General features: G+C 45.4%; 2 protein-coding genes across 5 annotated transcripts; both read left to right on the top strand.

Moving 5' to 3' along the window:
• Positions 1-313: 313 nt before the first annotated feature.
• RBBP5 (RB binding protein 5, histone lysine methyltransferase complex subunit) lies at positions 314-12039 on the top strand. Of its 4 annotated transcripts, none has more exons than XM_064471760.1 (14): positions 314-535; positions 732-757; positions 870-1042; positions 1734-1874; positions 2363-2525; positions 2950-3059; positions 3238-3357; positions 4180-4333; positions 4441-4512; positions 5056-5173; positions 5980-6049; positions 6168-6397; positions 6664-6741; positions 10206-12039. In XM_064471760.1, the coding sequence occupies exons 1-14, from the start codon at positions 517-519 to the stop codon at positions 10229-10231; spliced, it is 1500 nt and encodes a 499-aa protein (XP_064327830.1). In that variant the 5' UTR covers positions 314-516; the 3' UTR covers positions 10232-12039. The 4 variants fall into 4 exon arrangements, with proteins under 4 accessions (XP_064327830.1, XP_064327828.1, XP_064327829.1 ...); XM_064471758.1 differs by having other exon boundaries at positions 6664-6858; XM_064471759.1 differs by having other exon boundaries at positions 315-535; positions 10203-12039.
• A 1093-nt stretch (positions 12040-13132) lies between these two features.
• On the top strand, positions 13133-15180 carry TMEM81 (transmembrane protein 81). The gene has a single exon (XM_009503338.2). It carries the CDS (start codon positions 13605-13607, stop codon positions 14394-14396), a length of 792 nt encoding a protein of 263 aa, XP_009501633.1. The 5' UTR covers positions 13133-13604; the 3' UTR covers positions 14397-15180.
• Positions 15181-15661: the final 481 nt, after the last annotated feature.

Genomic DNA, 15661 nt, shown 5'->3' with positions numbered 1-15661 from the left:
AGCTCAAATCGTTGCATTTTATTATTGTTATTTTTTGTAACACACACCACGCACCCCCCCCCCCCCCCCCCCCCACACACACTCCGTGTGAGCCCAGCCTCGTCCTGCCGGGCTCTGCGCGATAAATACAGCCCCGAGACCAACCGCCCCCGCCGCTGCCGGTGCTCCTTCCGCCGCCTCCGGAGCGACCCGGAACCTGGGGCGTGCGGCCGCGGGGCCCGCCCGGAACCCCCCGCGCGCAGGCGCCGGGCTGTCCGCCGCGCTGCCTGAGCTCCGCCGCCATCCAGAATCCCGCTGCCGCGCAGGGAGGGAGTGGCGCTGGGCCCGGCTGCCGCGGCTCGGGTGCGGTGCAACCGGGCCGTGAGGTACCGGTGGGTCGCGGGACCGGAGGAGGAGGAGGGGCAGCGGGGATTTGTCAGGCGAACGCCCGGGGAGGCGCAACGTAACGCAGGTCCCCAGCGGGGTCCTTCAGCGGCGGCAGCGGGGACGTGAGGGAGCGGGACGGCGGTGGCCGCGATGAACCTGGAGCTGCTTGGTGGGTCCGGGGGCGGCGGGTCCGGCGGCGGGTGGGTGCGGCGGGGCCGGGGCAGGCTGGGTGTGGCCGGGGCGGGCATCGAGCCGCCGCCCCGCCGGCGGGGAGCGCGGGAGCAACGCGGTCTGACCGTGACGGGCCGCGCCGCGGAGTCACCGACCGCTCCTCACTCAAACCCCGTCTTTACGTTTCGTTGCAGAATCCTTCGGCCAGAACTACCCCGAGGTAACCGTCCTCCCCGCCCCTCCGGGCTGCTCCCCGTCCCGCCGGCTGCTGCGAGCGGCTGGGCGGGCGGGGCGGCGGCCTGACGGCCCCCTCGGCTGCCCTCTCCCCGCAGGAGGCCGATGGCACGCTGGACTGCATCAGCATGGCCCTGACCTGCACCTTCAACCGCTGGGGCACGCTGCTCGCCGTGGGCTGCAACGACGGGCGCATCGTCATCTGGGACTTCCTGACCAGGGGCATCGCCAAAATCATAAGCGCTCACATTCACCCCGTCTGCTCGTTGTGGTGAGAAAAGGCTCGCTGGTTTGTTTGGTTTTTTTGCTCAGAACAACTGAATTCAGCGTTTAGTTTTAATCAAACTTGCTGCGTCTGCGCTCTGCATGAGAGGCTGTTCTTTTCCCTAGAATTTGGCTGTGCCTGCGTTTGAGCATCAGCTGGGACTGACACCCTGACATCTGACACTGCCCGCTGACAGGCCAAGGGGCAACGGGCACAAGTTAGAACGCAAAAAGTTCCACCTCAATATGAGGACAAACCCCTTTGCTGTGCGGGTGCCAGAGCAGGGGCACAGGCTGCCCAGAGAGGCTGTGGGGTCCCTTCCCTGGAGACATTCACCCCCCGCCTGGACGCGGTCCTGTGCCCCTGCTCTGGGGGTGCCTGCTCCAGCAGGGGGTGGGACGGGGTGAGCTCCAGAGGGCCCTTCCAACCCCCACCATTCCGGGATTCTGAGACTCTTGAACCTGAGTGTGTCGATAACTGTAACACCCGCCCCTTGCGGGATACTCGGCGACGTTTTAGGATAGTTCCCTTTAAAAGAGTTTGGAAATACATTACACTTATTAAGTTTTTAGATGTTAGGTTATTTTTCAGGCTAACAGATTTATTTCTGAGCCTGATAAGTTGGGTGGATAATTTTAAACTGAGTTTGATTCATTTAAGGAGTAACTTTTACTTGAACTGCCTCTTGTTACTGTAGCTGGAGTCGAGATGGTCACAAACTGGTGAGTGCTTCGACCGATAACATTGTGTCGCAGTGGGATGTGCTCTCTGGAGACTGCGACCAGAGGTTTCGATTTCCTTCGCCTATCTTGAAAGTTCAGTACCACCCTCGAGACCAGTAAGTCCTGTGAAAAAAGGGTCAAACGCTCTCATTTTGGTGGAACTGCTCTTGCTTTGGTAGAACTAATGATTATTAAAATGTTTTCATTGCAGCTTGCAAAGTGATTTTCTGCAAACCTGGTAGATGCTGTTAGTGTATCTTATTTTTGTGATGAGAACCCTAACTGGATTTGTTGTGGCTCTTTTTGTTATGAAAATATCAGGGAGGGAGGAGAGTAAACAATAGAAGAATTCTTAGAAATGTCTCATTGAGTTTACAAGTTACTGCATAAACTCAGAGAGACTTCCAGAAAAAGGCAGGCAATGGAAGTAGATACCAGCTTAATGTAATTTTGTGATTTTTAAGGTAACAAAGGTTAAAGAAGATAATAAAAATACAGGGGTTTTCTATATTCTTGATACGGGTTGGGATTTTTTCCTACTTCTAAATGTGGAAACTTTTTTCCCAGAGAAGAAACTATTAATTCCTCTGCTGCTGCTTTGCAGAAACAGAGTTTTGGTTTGTCCCATGAAGTCGGCGCCGGTGATGCTAACGCTGTCAGACTCCAAACACGTCGTCCTACCTGTGGATGATGACTCTGATCTCAACGTTGTGGCCTCCTTTGACAGGCGAGGGGAATACATTTATACGGGCAATGCCAAGGGGAAGGTGAGACCTTAGCAGGCGGCAGCAGATGCAATAGCTTAGGTTACTTTATGTTTTGGGGTTGCGTTCTTTGTTTTAATACACAAATAAGGCTTCCTGAATGTCTCTTGAATAATCGATATTGGGCTGATGTGACGTTCTGAACAAAGCATCACGCTTTATCTCTGAAGATAGCTGGGCGATAGTACTTTGTCTCAGGTCTTTGTGTTGCTGTTGTCTTTGACCATATTTGTTGGATCCTTTTCCAGTGTAAATAATGTTTATGTCGCGGAAACTGTAGTAGAAACGACAGTTGCAGAATCCCAACTATTTCCGTGTAGATTGCTGAGGCTTCTGGTGTCAGGGTTAGTAGCTGATATGAAAAGTACCAAAAGGGGAATGAGTTATGATGAAGGCACTGATTGCCTTCTGTCTCCTTAATCTTCAGATCTTGGTCTTAAAAACAGACACTCAGGATCTTGTTGCTTCCTTCAGAGTGACAACTGGAACCAGCAACACCACAGCTATTAAATCGATTGAGTTTGCTCGGAAAGGAAGGTGAGTTCCTTCCTCTGTGGGGTGGTATCTTTAAACACGAACTGAAAGCTATAGGGTAGACTGACAGAACATTCAAGGTCTTAAAAACCCCCGCAGTTCTTTCATGGAACATATTCTAATTCTTTTTATTTTCTTAGTTCTCTAATGCAATGCATGTTCTGTGCCCTCCTCCCTACAGCTGCTTTTTAATAAACACAGCTGACCGGATAATCAGGGTGTACGATGGCCGTGAAATTCTAACTTGTGGACGAGATGGGGAGCCTGAACCGATGCAGAAGCTGCAGGATTTAGTGAACAGGTAAGAGGCAGCGGAACAGCTGGTCAGCCTGTCTTGAAAAGGCAAGGTTTGTGTGCTCTGCACTAATGGGAGCCTCAGGGTGAAGGGCGGCTCAGTACCTTATTCAGTGTGGTCCTGGTTTCAGCTGGGATGAAGTTGATTTTCCTCCCAGTAGCTGCTGCAGCGCTGTGTTTTGGATTTAGTGTGAGAAGAATGTTGATAACACGCTGATGTTTTAGTTGTTGCTAAGTAGTGCTGACACTGGTCAAGGACTTGCCAGCCTCCCGTGCTCTGCCTGGTGCACAGCAAGCCGGGAGGGGAGGGGGCGCAGCCAGGACAGCTGGCCCCACCTGGCCAAAGCCATATTCCGTACCGTATGACATCATGCCCAGTATATGAACTGGGGGGGAGTTGGCCGGGGGGTGGCGATCGCTGCTCGGCATCAGTTGGCGGGCGGTGAGCAATATATTGTGCATTGCTTGGTTGGTATGTTGTTGTTATTACTACTACTACTATTTTACTTTATTTATTTCAACTATTAAACTGCTCTTATCTCGACCCACGAGTTTTCTTACTTCTACTCTTTCGATTCTCTCTCCCATCCCACTGAGGGGGAGCGAGTGAGGCTGAGGGTGGGGCTGAGCTGCCCCCTGGGGTTAAACCCCAACAAGTGTAATGGGCAGATGCTGCCGTAAGAAACCTGTCACAACTTGATTTGAAGTTTAACTATTATTTGTGGGTGGGAGTACGTAAGATGTATGTCTGAAGGACAAACCTGCTCCGCAGGCCTCCGTCCTTCATACTTGGCTATTGTTTAACTGTCGGCGTTGTTTTTGCGTGCAGGACACCATGGAAGAAGTGCTGTTTCTCTGGTGATGGTGAATATATCGTGGCAGGTTCAGCACGGCAGCACGCCCTGTACATTTGGGAGAAGAGTATTGGAAACCTAGTGAAAATTCTCCATGGGACCAGAGGAGAGCTGCTCTTGGATGTAGCAGTAAGGAAATTGTCTGCTATTATGTTTCTTGTCATTTTGAAAACTAAGCTTTCTTAATTCCATTTACCAATTAAGTTCTTCCTCTTTTCTCTTTCAAATAAATCTAGTGGCATCCTGTCCGACCGATCATAGCTTCTATTTCAAGTGGTGTTGTGTCAATATGGGCTCAGAATCAAGTGGTAAGTGTTTTAGATCATGTCCTTAAGAGGATTCCCCGGTGGTCTCCATAATAGTAGACAGAATTATTGCATGTTAGGGTCACTTGTCTAACTGGAAGTATGTTTGCCATCTTGTTGAATGTGAGGAGGGCACTTGGGCTTCAGTTGCTGAACTAGTTAAGCTTTAGATTAAAGCCTTAAATATCATCACAGGGACACTTTGTATGGAAATGGTGCCCTGAATGTGTTGTGTAAGTGCAGGAAATCTGTGGGAGTGAGCTGAAACCCAAGTGGCTACATATGAACATAGAGCTTTGGCATTGGGGGTAATTATTACATGCGTTGCAGTGTTTAAGGAATATTGTGATGTCATATTTTCAGTAGGAACCAACTTGTGCAATTTCTGATTTGCCACGTGACTGTGGACCTGATGAGGCTTGATTATTTTTTTTTTTTGTGATCTTGGGGGATGTTAATGCAGACTGAGATAGTAATTGCATGAGTCCTCCCTACGACTGCTGTTCCTATGCATAAGGTAAAAATGGGTTTGAATTTGTGGTTTAGGAAAACTGGAGTGCCTTTGCGCCCGACTTCAAAGAGCTGGATGAAAATGTAGAATATGAAGAGAGAGAATCAGAGTTTGACATTGAAGATGAAGATAAGAGTGAACCAGAACAGACAGGTACTGCATAAACTGTGTTTCTGTGTAGCAAATGATTTCTGGTCTGAAAACATGAGCATAGTAGAAATTAAAACTAGTGGTCGTGGTAGCATGCGTGGGTGTCAAGTGGCAAAACAGGAGTGGAATAAGTGAAGATGTATGAGCGAGCGCAATCAATATGATCCTTGCCAATTGACATGCAATATCTTTTTAGAAATGCCTCCCCTCTCCAATACGTGTTTAAGCAAACAGCAATAGCGAATGGCCATATATCCTTGTCCAGGCTTGCCCTCAACAGAAGCAGTGCTGAGTTTGAATCAGTAGCAGCACAACGTGGCCGCTTGGTGGTGCCAAAAAATTGTGTACTGTGAAAGGCTGTAGTTAAACTGGAAAGGAGTAAGGATTATTCCCAGCATACCACAGAGCTCTCCTCTTTACCAGGTTTGCAGCACTTCTTGTATTTAGATTTATTGTTTTTTAGCAGTTTTTAATATTCAAGTGTAACATTGGCTTGTGCGAATTTAAGCATTGAAACAAGTTTCATCTGAGTAAGAACTATTTTAGCGTTGTGTTTTTGAAACAACAAAACATATGGAAGACTTAAAATCTATCTAGCTTTACTGCTACTGTTCTAGTAGGACCCACTGTTATAAAACATAAGAAAAAGAATAAAAACCCGATGGATGTAAGAGGAAATTCTTTAGGTTTATTTTCTGCTTTAATTCTCCTTTCTGCATGCTGAGACATTTAAGCACAGTCCCATTCTTTCAAAGTCATTTGGTCTTTTCCTTACTGTCTTTAATTCTTCTTTTTTCCCTGATTCTCAGGTGCTGATGCTGCTGAAGATGAAGAAGTGGATGTAACTAGTGTGGATCCCATCGCTGCCTTCTGTAGCAGGTGAAAGAGTAATTGTTTTGTTTGAAGTATGAACACAAAATGCATCACTAAGACTCTCTGTGCACTATGTTATAATAACCCCTAAATGTAAACGAAAGCAAATGTTTTTGCTTCACAGCGATGAAGAACTGGAGGACTCCAAGGCTCTGCTTTACTTACCCATTGCACCTGAGGTTGAGGATCCAGAAGAAAACCCCTATGGACCTCCGCCAGATGCGGTTCAGAGTTCTTTAACTGATGAGGGAATAGGCTCAGAGAAGAAGAGGCAGTCCTCCTCTGATGGACCTCAGGCACCAAAGAAGAAGCCCAAAACCACAAACATTGAACTGCAAGGAGTACCTAATGATGGTGCGTAGAAGCTGCTGTTCTTTTATTGCCTTTCTCTGCGTCTGAGATGGTCTGAAGACTGGAAGTTCAGAAGGTCGCTCCTTAATTTCTCCTTCCTGTGAAGTCACCCCTTACAGCCGTTATTAATGGTCACCAAATTTCACCGGCACTTTGCAAATTGGGAATGAGTAAATGCATCCTGAAGCTGTAATTTTTAATGATGTGTGTGCTGATGGGAGCATCCCAAGAGATAACTCCCTTCGGTAACGTGTTGTCTCTCTCTGCAGAAGTCCATCCGCTGCTGGGTGTGAAGGGAGATGGTAAATCCAAGAAGAAGCAAGCAGGCAGGCCTAAAGGATCAAAAGGTAAAGACAAAGATTCTCCATTTAAACCGAAACTCTACAAAGGGGACAGAGGTGCTTTACCTCTGGAAGGAGCAGCGAAGGGTAAAGTGCAGGCGGAGCTGGGACAGCCTTTGACAGGTAAGGAGAACCCAGCGTGAGCGTCGTTGGCTTGCTTGGTGGCCTTGCTTTGTACGGACCTGACAATATAGTCATAGCATTTTATCTTCCCAAACAGCACTTGCTCACTAAACATGTAGCTGCTGTCAAGGATAGGCAAAATTTTACCTTTTTTTTTTTTTTTAAAGTGGAAATGCTTTGAGTATTTTTAATAAAACCGATCTCCATGCCTCTGCTCTTGCATATAGAGAGCACGTAGGGGTTTTACTAGAGATAGAGCCCTATTTCAAAAGCAAGAGATCTTCCGATGACTTTAATCCTTTCAATAATTTTCATCAACTCTTACATAAACAGTAATAATGTTTCGTTTGGCCAGGTCAATTTTGAGGGGGGGGAAATGTAAGTAGTGAAGGATTCTGAGGCTTAAATTGATATCCTGTGCCATCAATACTAGGCAGAGTGATGACGACGAGAAGTTCTGTAAGCAGAACTGGGAAATGAGCATCAATAATGGTCCATTTGATAAATGAACCCTGAGATAAAATTCAGGAGCTGAATTTTCTATTCCTAGCTATACAGCAGCCTTAGTTCAATTCCAGAAAGTACACAAGTACACTTGCTGTAAATGAGGATAGATTTTTGTGGACTTTTCTCCTTTTTTTCCTTTTTTGGGTCACGTTTTGTTGGTTGTGTATTAAAACAGGACTGTTGGGGTCACCTTTGGGGCCCAGACTTAGTCCCAGAGAGACTAAGTGTTTCCCACCTGTCTCATTTGCTACTTGAGCTTATTTGGGAAAAGTTTGCTCAAGTGCGGTGCAGAAAGCACACGTTTGCATTAAGTGATGTGGACTCCCTTTTTTTTTTTCTGATTGTAATGAAGACTTCAGGGTTGATACATAAACAGTTTCAAAGACACAGTGTAATTGATACATCAGATTTTGCATTTCCTTGACCTCAGCAGCTGCTGCTGTGGATTTTAGACTGTACAGAAGTGATTTTATTTTTCCCCCTGCCTTCCTTCCCTCACTGCTGGTCCTATGCTACCCACCTCGCTCATTGTCCTTCCTGCTCAGCTCCTGTTACGTTGCTTGTACTAGTACTGATAATTACTATTTGCAGAAAAAAGGGTATGTGATAAAAGAAACTTAGTCTATACGTGGAAAAACATGGTGGATGTTTTCTGGGCTTCCATTTAATCCTTTCCCATTGCACCTTGCAAAATACAGAAATAAGAGAGACAGCCAAGAATAATATCCTTAGCCCTTGTTTGTACCCTGGGAGGTACCGAGTAGCTCCTGGTGTCAGATTTGCTGGTCAGGGTAATTCTGTTTTGACTTCTCAAGTCATTAGGGGGCATCCAGTATGTTTTAAAGGGGGATAGTAAGGAATTGTCCGGATTGTGTGCACCCTCAGATGCTTCTGTTGGCATCCGTGAACGCATCCTGAGGGGCTCTGTTGTGCCATGCTGGATGGACAAGAGGGGTTTGAAACCAAATGAGTGTAACTGCTCCTTTCATCAGCAGGCCTGTCGATTGCTTTCTTTTATCACGCTGCTAATTAACGTGTCTGTATGCAAAAGGATATAAATGAGAAGGGATTGTGTGCTGGAAATGTAACAACATGGCTTCCGAAGCAAATTTCAGTCGTCATTTGCTTCAGAAAAACAATGCTGTGTGTTTTGAGTTTTCCATGTTTTAAACAGTAGTTTTAATAGCAAGTGGTTTCATTCAACTTTTTCAAGGTCTGTTTATGTAAGTTTATCATCAACCTGTTTTACTAATTTGCTTGATTCACATTTGTAGACGGATCTGGGTGTACTTTCTTCTTGCAGCTTGCGATCGCTATTGCATCGGTCTGTTCTGAGAGCTGGAAAAATAACAACTCCCATTTCCTCTAACACGTTTCAAATGAAGCAACATTCTGGACAGACTCTTTTTTATTCTTTTTTGCAAAGCCATATTTAGGAGGGGTTTTGTGTGGTTTTGCTTGTAATGCTCCCATGCAGTTGCTGAAGTCTGACTTGCTATAAAAGACAGCAGTGGCATTCTACTGGCTGCTGCTGCTGAGCTTGGGATGTGCGTACCCGGTGTGGGTACAGTCAGCTTTGGATTTTGGGCGCTGTAAAGTGGAAATTTTATTTCTCTTTACAAACTAATGGGTTTAGATCCAAGTTCCCCACTTACTTCACCCCTTTATTGGGGATATTTATTGGGGAACCTTTATAAAATTTACTTCTAGTCTTCATTGTCTGTAAGCACATTAAGTTATTTTTCCGTGGTGCTGTTCTTTAGCTTGATTGAGCTATAGACAAATAATTAATGTTGCTATAATGGACTTCTGTCTCTCATTAGGACCTGTTGTTATGCTCCCTTCTACAGTACTGTGGACTTAAGAGGATCTAATAGATCCGTGCAGTAGATCTCAGTGCTGGAAGTGTCTATATGAGTCATGCTGTGAGAAGAACAGATTGTCCACTGAAAGAAACTGTCACTTGGATCTTTCTAAACTCACAGTAGTCTTTTAGTCCGTGTCTGTCTTCCTTTGTTCTCTTTGTGGCTTGCACTTACAATTCCTATTTTGGGCAGCCAGTTTTTTCTTGGGGCTGTCGGTGTTCCACCATGTGCAGATACACGCTGCCAAATTCACACGGCCACCTGCCTGGGATCCTGGAGCCAGACTGCCTCTTCTGTCTCCGGTGCATGAAGCTGTTAATTCTGCTAGTTCTTCATGCTGTTGCTTTCTGAAGTAACTAATCAGTTGCTAAAACAGTCACGCCACAAGCATTTCTCGTCTGGAACCTGTGCTGATGTACCGTAATAGTGTCTGCGAGCTGCATGGCCGGGACCTGGAGCCTGCCGCAAGTGCATCTGTGTCACTGTGCTGCGCAGTCTGGCAGTGAGTGTCTTAAAGCTGCTATGTCAAAATCAGGTTTCAGTATAAACAAACTGAGAAGCTTGATCCATCTTATACTTTTAGAAATCTGGTTTAACCCAAACTTAGGTGGAACTTGTGATTTTCAATTGTGCTTTTGCTCTGAGATTTTGGGATTGATTGAATAAAAAAATTTCACACCAGGTAAGTTTGCTCGCAGCTTTGTGGAGTAAGAGCTCAGCGTTCCTCAGCCACCTTGTCCATGCCTGTGCACGTGATCTCAAATACAATTGCAGAAATACTAGAGATCTTAATTTGTCATAGGCAGTGTCGTGTTGATTGTATCTCATTCTGAAAAGAATGGCTTTATCTAGCAAATCTTGTTCTCTTTCATTTTGTTTCTGGAAATGCTACCGTATTTGGTGGTCTCTGGTTTCTGGTAACATCTGTTTGAGCCTGATTACTTATTTTTCACCTGTCTTTGATCTCTTTAGCAGGTGGTGCAATCTCAGAATTGTTATGAAGACACTCTTCTTTATCTTCCTGTATTCTTTCCTATATTGGCACCATAATGTGGAAAATAGATGAAATGCTTAGTCAGAGTGGACTGACTAATACAGCAGACTGATTGTTCATGGATTCAGGGAGTGACTTTTGTAAGAAATGAATATGGAAGAGGAAACGGCCTTCATTCCTCCTTAACTGCCTCTTCATCGAACAGTGTAAGATGCTGACGCTCAGGTCGTGCGATTTGCAAAGAGACTAACTGGACTGCCTTTCTGTTGACACGTGTGACTAGTTCTGAAGTGAGCTGGTACCCAACACTCTGCCACTCCACAGCTATAAATCAGCCATTGTCTTTTAAATATTTTATTTTGGGTTGTTCCTGGATTGAAGAATACGCAAAGTGTGTATTTTTATTCCCGATGCCGTATGACTGTGTATCCTGCAAACTTCCCTTTCGTTGCTGTTAATTTTCATTTCAGTGAGTTGTAAGTCCTTCCATGCCAGCCACGTTACCTTGTCAGCTTTTCCGTTAGCTCAGTGTGATGTCTTCTGTGCTGACATGCTTAGTGATACAGTGCTGCTGATTATGTGCCAAGTTTGATTTCATCTCAAGTGGATAGAGATCTAATGTGAAGAATCAAGACACCCTCTGAAGTCTGCAAAGAATGAAACTTCATATTGTGAATATTTTAGACATGAAGGATGATTCTGCTTGTGGGAAAAGGAACAAGTGAAAGTAGCTCTAGATAAAATACTCGGTTTATGTGCTTTCTTACAGGCTGTGATACGAAAAGCTGTGTCAGCAGTTTCTTTCTGTCCTTGCAAGTGTTTTTATTCTGTCTCTTTCCTGTGAGGTGCCGTACCAGAAGCAATGGGTTTCCTCCTTAGCTGGTACGTACTGGCAGTTAGAGAAGAAACAGGACCAATATTTCTCCAAACTGAAACAGTAGCTTTTCAGGGTTATTTTTCCCTCTTCTGGATCAAGAATGGAAGAAAGACAAATGCGAACAGCTCATTCCCAGCCATGCTTTAACCTTTTATTGCTTAAGGACAGTTGTAATATTTTCCTTGTGGGAATGGGAAGAGACACTTTCTCTGCTAGAGAGAGAAGTCTGTACTAGACCAACTGCCTGTTAAAAGAAAGTTTTCATTCCTAATGCCCCTTGTTTTATAGACTTTTATAGCTCCTATGCAATCACTTTCAGTTTTTCCCCAGATGTAATCACTGAGATTATCACAACATATTTAAATTTTCAAAGTATCCTGCAGACATTAAAAACCAAGAAGAGGAGTCATAAAGAGATTTACTAATTTGCAGTCGGAATCATGCAGTAGTTGCATGAGGTATAAGCATGGGAAGAGAGGAGGCGTTTTAAATTGGAAGGTTTTTTAAAACTGGTGTTTTCATTTCCGGCTTCGGTACAGCGGCCTGCTTCATTTAATGAGATTCATTCCCATGCGTACAGTATTGGTTTTCTGTGTTCTTTCTGCTTATAGGATGACTCGCAGCTTTCCTGGAACACTGTTACGTCAAACCCACCCATATGTGGTGCGGCTGAGCCCACGAGCTTTAAAAGATGCACAGGCAATGGTTCTCTGGATTATTTTAAAGCATATAATTTGCCACAGACTCCAGCCTTTGTTTCTGTTAAAACTTCTCTGTACAGTGTATATGTCCGTGGTTTATTTTCTTCCATCTCTTATTTTATTTTTTGGTATCTGTAGTTTTGTACAATATTTGTCAGATACTGGCTTGGTGGTAGTATATAGCAGTGATGTTAGTTTTTGTGTCTGTAAATAAAGAGGTATGTTTTATTTCCTAAAGTCAATGGGTAAGTTTTGGCTTTTCCATGCTTCCGTGCCTGGTCGGTTTGTGACAATGTTTAGGAACCCTGCCGTACAGCTCCGCTGCAAACACAAACAGCTCGTGCCTTCGCCACAGCCTCTGCGTTGGTTGTTTTTTTTTTAGTGTGGCATTTGGTTGATGATCTCTTTTTCAAGAGGCAGGAGTAAATCTGTAGTCTAATAGAAGCCCTGCATACCCGAGTGCAGCCTCGGCGCTCTGAGACAGACGTGCGGGAGGGGAGCTGAATGCGAAGCGTGCTGGGTGTAGAGAGCTCCTCCAGGGAAACAGTGTGGAAAATACATACACTAGGTCTTCAGAAGTCTTCATTTTAATGAATTAAGGATTGTTAGGAAGAGAAAGGTGGATATTCATTAGCAGAGCTGTTGAGGAACATGGCAATCCAAATCCTTTCTGCAGTCCGTAGTTCGGTTGCTGGTAAGGAGACGTTGATTATCGAACTGGCTTGGCCACGGGCCAATTACACCATCAAAACTAAGGAACTTTAAATTTTTTCATGAAGAACTTTTTAAAGCAGTGTGTTGTTCTTTTGGGACGCTTGAGCACTAAGTGAATTATCCTGGGTGTAGGAGTGGTTTCTGTTCTACAGACTCATCAGCTGAATGGGGAGGTCTTGGCTCAGATGGCTCTCTGGGGCCAGTGGCTGTGTGACGCAGGGCATGGTGCCCAGGCTCGCCGCTCTGCTGAGCGACGCTGTGAGTCTGATAGTGGATGTCAAGAGCCTAATGCGATGTTTTTACGCCGAGTCCTTATCTTGGAGGCGTTGCTTTGGCTTCAGACTTAGGGGAGTTCTTTGTTCTCCCTCAGAAGGTTTGGGGCCGCATTCTGAGCTGGCCAGCGGCGCTGTGACATCAGTCACGGCAACGTGCGTGACTTTGCTGAGCCCTGCTGAGAGATGGATGTATTGTCAGCGGCAAAATGCTGTTCAGCTTCCCCTTGATCTCACTGCCATCAGACTGTCTAGAGGTTGAAGTAATGTTTTCATGGTCTTGGTAATCTGGGGAGTACTTTAGATTGTGGGATATACGTAAGACAGAACGGTACAGGTTCTTATGCTCAACAGCATTATTTTAAGGGTTCCAGTAATCATTGCTTATATTGCTTTATAGTTTGGTGGGAGAATTAACCTGGAACAGTACTACTCTACAGTGGAAATTCATCTAAAATAGTATGCAGAACCTTACAGAGAAGGGAGGACTTGGGTCTTTTTTTAAATTGTCAGATAGATCCCAATCGTTGGAGCACAGGGGATTAGACCGTTCTGCTGCTGCGTTCCGGAAACTGGAGCTCACGATTGATGCTCTGGCTGACAGTAACGTCTTGCATCTTCTTTAGCAGTGCTGTACTTCAAGCCTGTCTCGGAGGATTTTTCCTAACAGAAGAGTTGAGTCTTGAAGATGGTGTGGTGGGATTTCAGAAATACTTAGTGTGAAGGTTTACAAAGAATGATTTGTGGGTTTGTTGTTTTTTGACTACTGAATTTGCACAGCTTTAGAAAGCAGCGCGTCTGATTGATAACCCCGATATGAAGACCCTGGGGAGCAGCCACATCCTTGGGATATTACTTCGTGTTTTCTATCTACCGTTGGTAATTTCCTTTGAAAAAGTTACCATCCCAGCAGAGCTGAAGTCAGCCGTAGCGAGAGTTGCAGTCAATGCCACGTCCTGCAGCGTCACCTGTGGGCTGGGCTTCAAACTGGAGGAGATGTGCGAGATCACTCCCGCCGGAGAGAGGAGGAATTGTGCCTTGCGCAGGTCCGACTGCCTGACCAGCTGGGTTTGTGGCTTACTCAGCTTCACCGTCCCTGTGGGCAAACCCTTCCAGTTCAGCTGCCTGACCTCAGATGCAGTCGGCTTTGGTAGCCGAGCCTACAGGTATTCGTGGAGGCTTGCCCAAGGCCTTATCACCACAAACGATATATTGTTCAAACCTTTCAAAAACCCCGATTCTGTCATCAGATTTTCCCCTGTCGGGGAGTCTGATGCAGGGACTTACCGATGTGATGTGCAGACATTGAAGACATTCCGAGTCATCAAGAGGATCTACTTTGGGGTCAGAGTGATCCGAAATGACTTAGTGGAGCTGAACTTTCAAAAATCCTTGACCTGGGAGCAGAAGTTAGCAGCAAATGAGGAGGAAGGAAACACAGAAAACAGCACCCATGAAGAAGTGCAAGAGCAGCAGCACTTTTGGCAAAGAGAATTCTTTTATGAAGGCTTGGTTGGAGTTGGAAGCGGAGTGATGGGGGGTGTCGTAGTGAGCATGGTTCTCTGCTTCTTGCAGAAGATCTTGGGAAGGAGAGCTGCAAAGAAATGAACTGAGAGTTCATATAACTGCTAGTCTCTGTCTATTTATTAGTATTGATGCAGTATTTCATGGTGATGTTTGTAACTGTTTTTTTTTCTGGCTGACACGGTTTAGAACCAAATATTTCTTAAGCTTCGGAGTCTGATAAGTTAGTACAGGACTGTAGCACCAAAGCGTGAGTCTTAACAGAGTAGTGCAGATGGCAGCTCCGGATGGGGCAAGGCAGTTTGCCTCCACATTGTGTGAAAGGATGGTCTGGAATGGTCCAGACAGGACTTAGAGGACACTGAGGCACAGAAACTGCCCACTGCTTGCTACTAACTACCTTGCCATGCCCCTCTAGCTGGCCTTCCTTTTACCTCTAGGTGTTTGGGGGTGTTCTATTTAGCTCATGACTTGCCGTCCTGATTCCTGTCTTATTTCCTCCAATTTCTTCTGCTTTGCCCAGAACTCTGTGGTGAAGTGAGCTGACACAGATCACTATCTGGTAGATGGTGTTTCTCCAGCAAGAGCTACAAAGTAGTAAGGACACTTTTGAGGTGGGCGTACAAACCAGGTTTCTGCGCTGCCTGGTGTCCTTTCCATCAGATCCAAACGGTCCAGTCTCAGCAGCTGTGGGGCAGCGTGGGGATGAGGGATGGACCTGCCTGTTTCCTCTAGAGAGATTTATCTCCCTCTGCTAGAGCCCAGAAAACTGTAAAGGATCTTGAAGCGATAGCTTGGAGCTCCACTGTTCCCTTTGTAGTGTAGAATAGCGAAGGAGAGAGCATTGGGTAGCATAAGCAATCTTCAGTTTGAGCACTGCTGCTTAGGAGCATAACTGGGTGTTTTTAATCATGACTCAGAGCTGAGCTCATGCCTAAAAATCTTCAAAGGGGGAGGAAGGGAAGAGTTCAGTGGGCTTGTGGATCTTTCATTTTTCCTGGTGATTAATAAGTATAAGAAATGCAGCAACTCAGTAGGGAGTATTGTTTCCCCCTTGGTAGCAGAATCCACAGAGGGACCTATTAAGTGTCTTCTCTTTCTACTTTCTGTCTCCTATTTTACAGTAAACAACTATATTTACTAAGTCTGTTTCCTTTTTTAGTACAGGAATGCATAGCACACCCAATTCTGGCGAAAATAATGATATGACACTAATATTAAAGATTGAAGCATACTATTTTTTCTTTTTACTAGAACAACAGAAAAAGCTTTAATATAGAGAGACATGGATACAGAGGTAAATACCTTACTTACGGAGAACCCTGTGTAGAACAGTCAGACTGAAATGT

Source organism: Phalacrocorax carbo, chromosome 23 (genome assembly GCF_963921805.1).
Source record: "Phalacrocorax carbo chromosome 23, bPhaCar2.1, whole genome shotgun sequence".
In the NCBI taxonomy this organism is placed as follows: domain Eukaryota; kingdom Metazoa; phylum Chordata; class Aves; order Suliformes; family Phalacrocoracidae; genus Phalacrocorax; species Phalacrocorax carbo.
The sequence above is the reverse complement of the archived record's forward strand: the minus strand, read 5'-3'. Positions and strand labels throughout refer to the sequence as shown.

What these genes read in the sequence shown, in the direction of transcription:
- RBBP5 (XM_064471757.1), top strand. An exon ending in CACCCCGTCTGCTCGTTGTG is followed by an intron (nt 1,043 to 1,733) that starts GTGAGAAAAGGC and finishes TTGTTACTGTAG; the next exon opens with CTGGAGTCGAGATGGTCACA. An exon ending in CGGGCAATGCCAAGGGGAAG is followed by an intron (nt 2,526 to 2,949) that starts GTGAGACCTTAG and finishes CTTAATCTTCAG; the next exon opens with ATCTTGGTCTTAAAAACAGA.
- TMEM81 (XM_009503338.2), top strand. Translation starts at nt 13,605, where the DNA reads ATGAAGACCCTGGGGAGCAGCCACATCCTTGGGATATTACTTCGTGTT.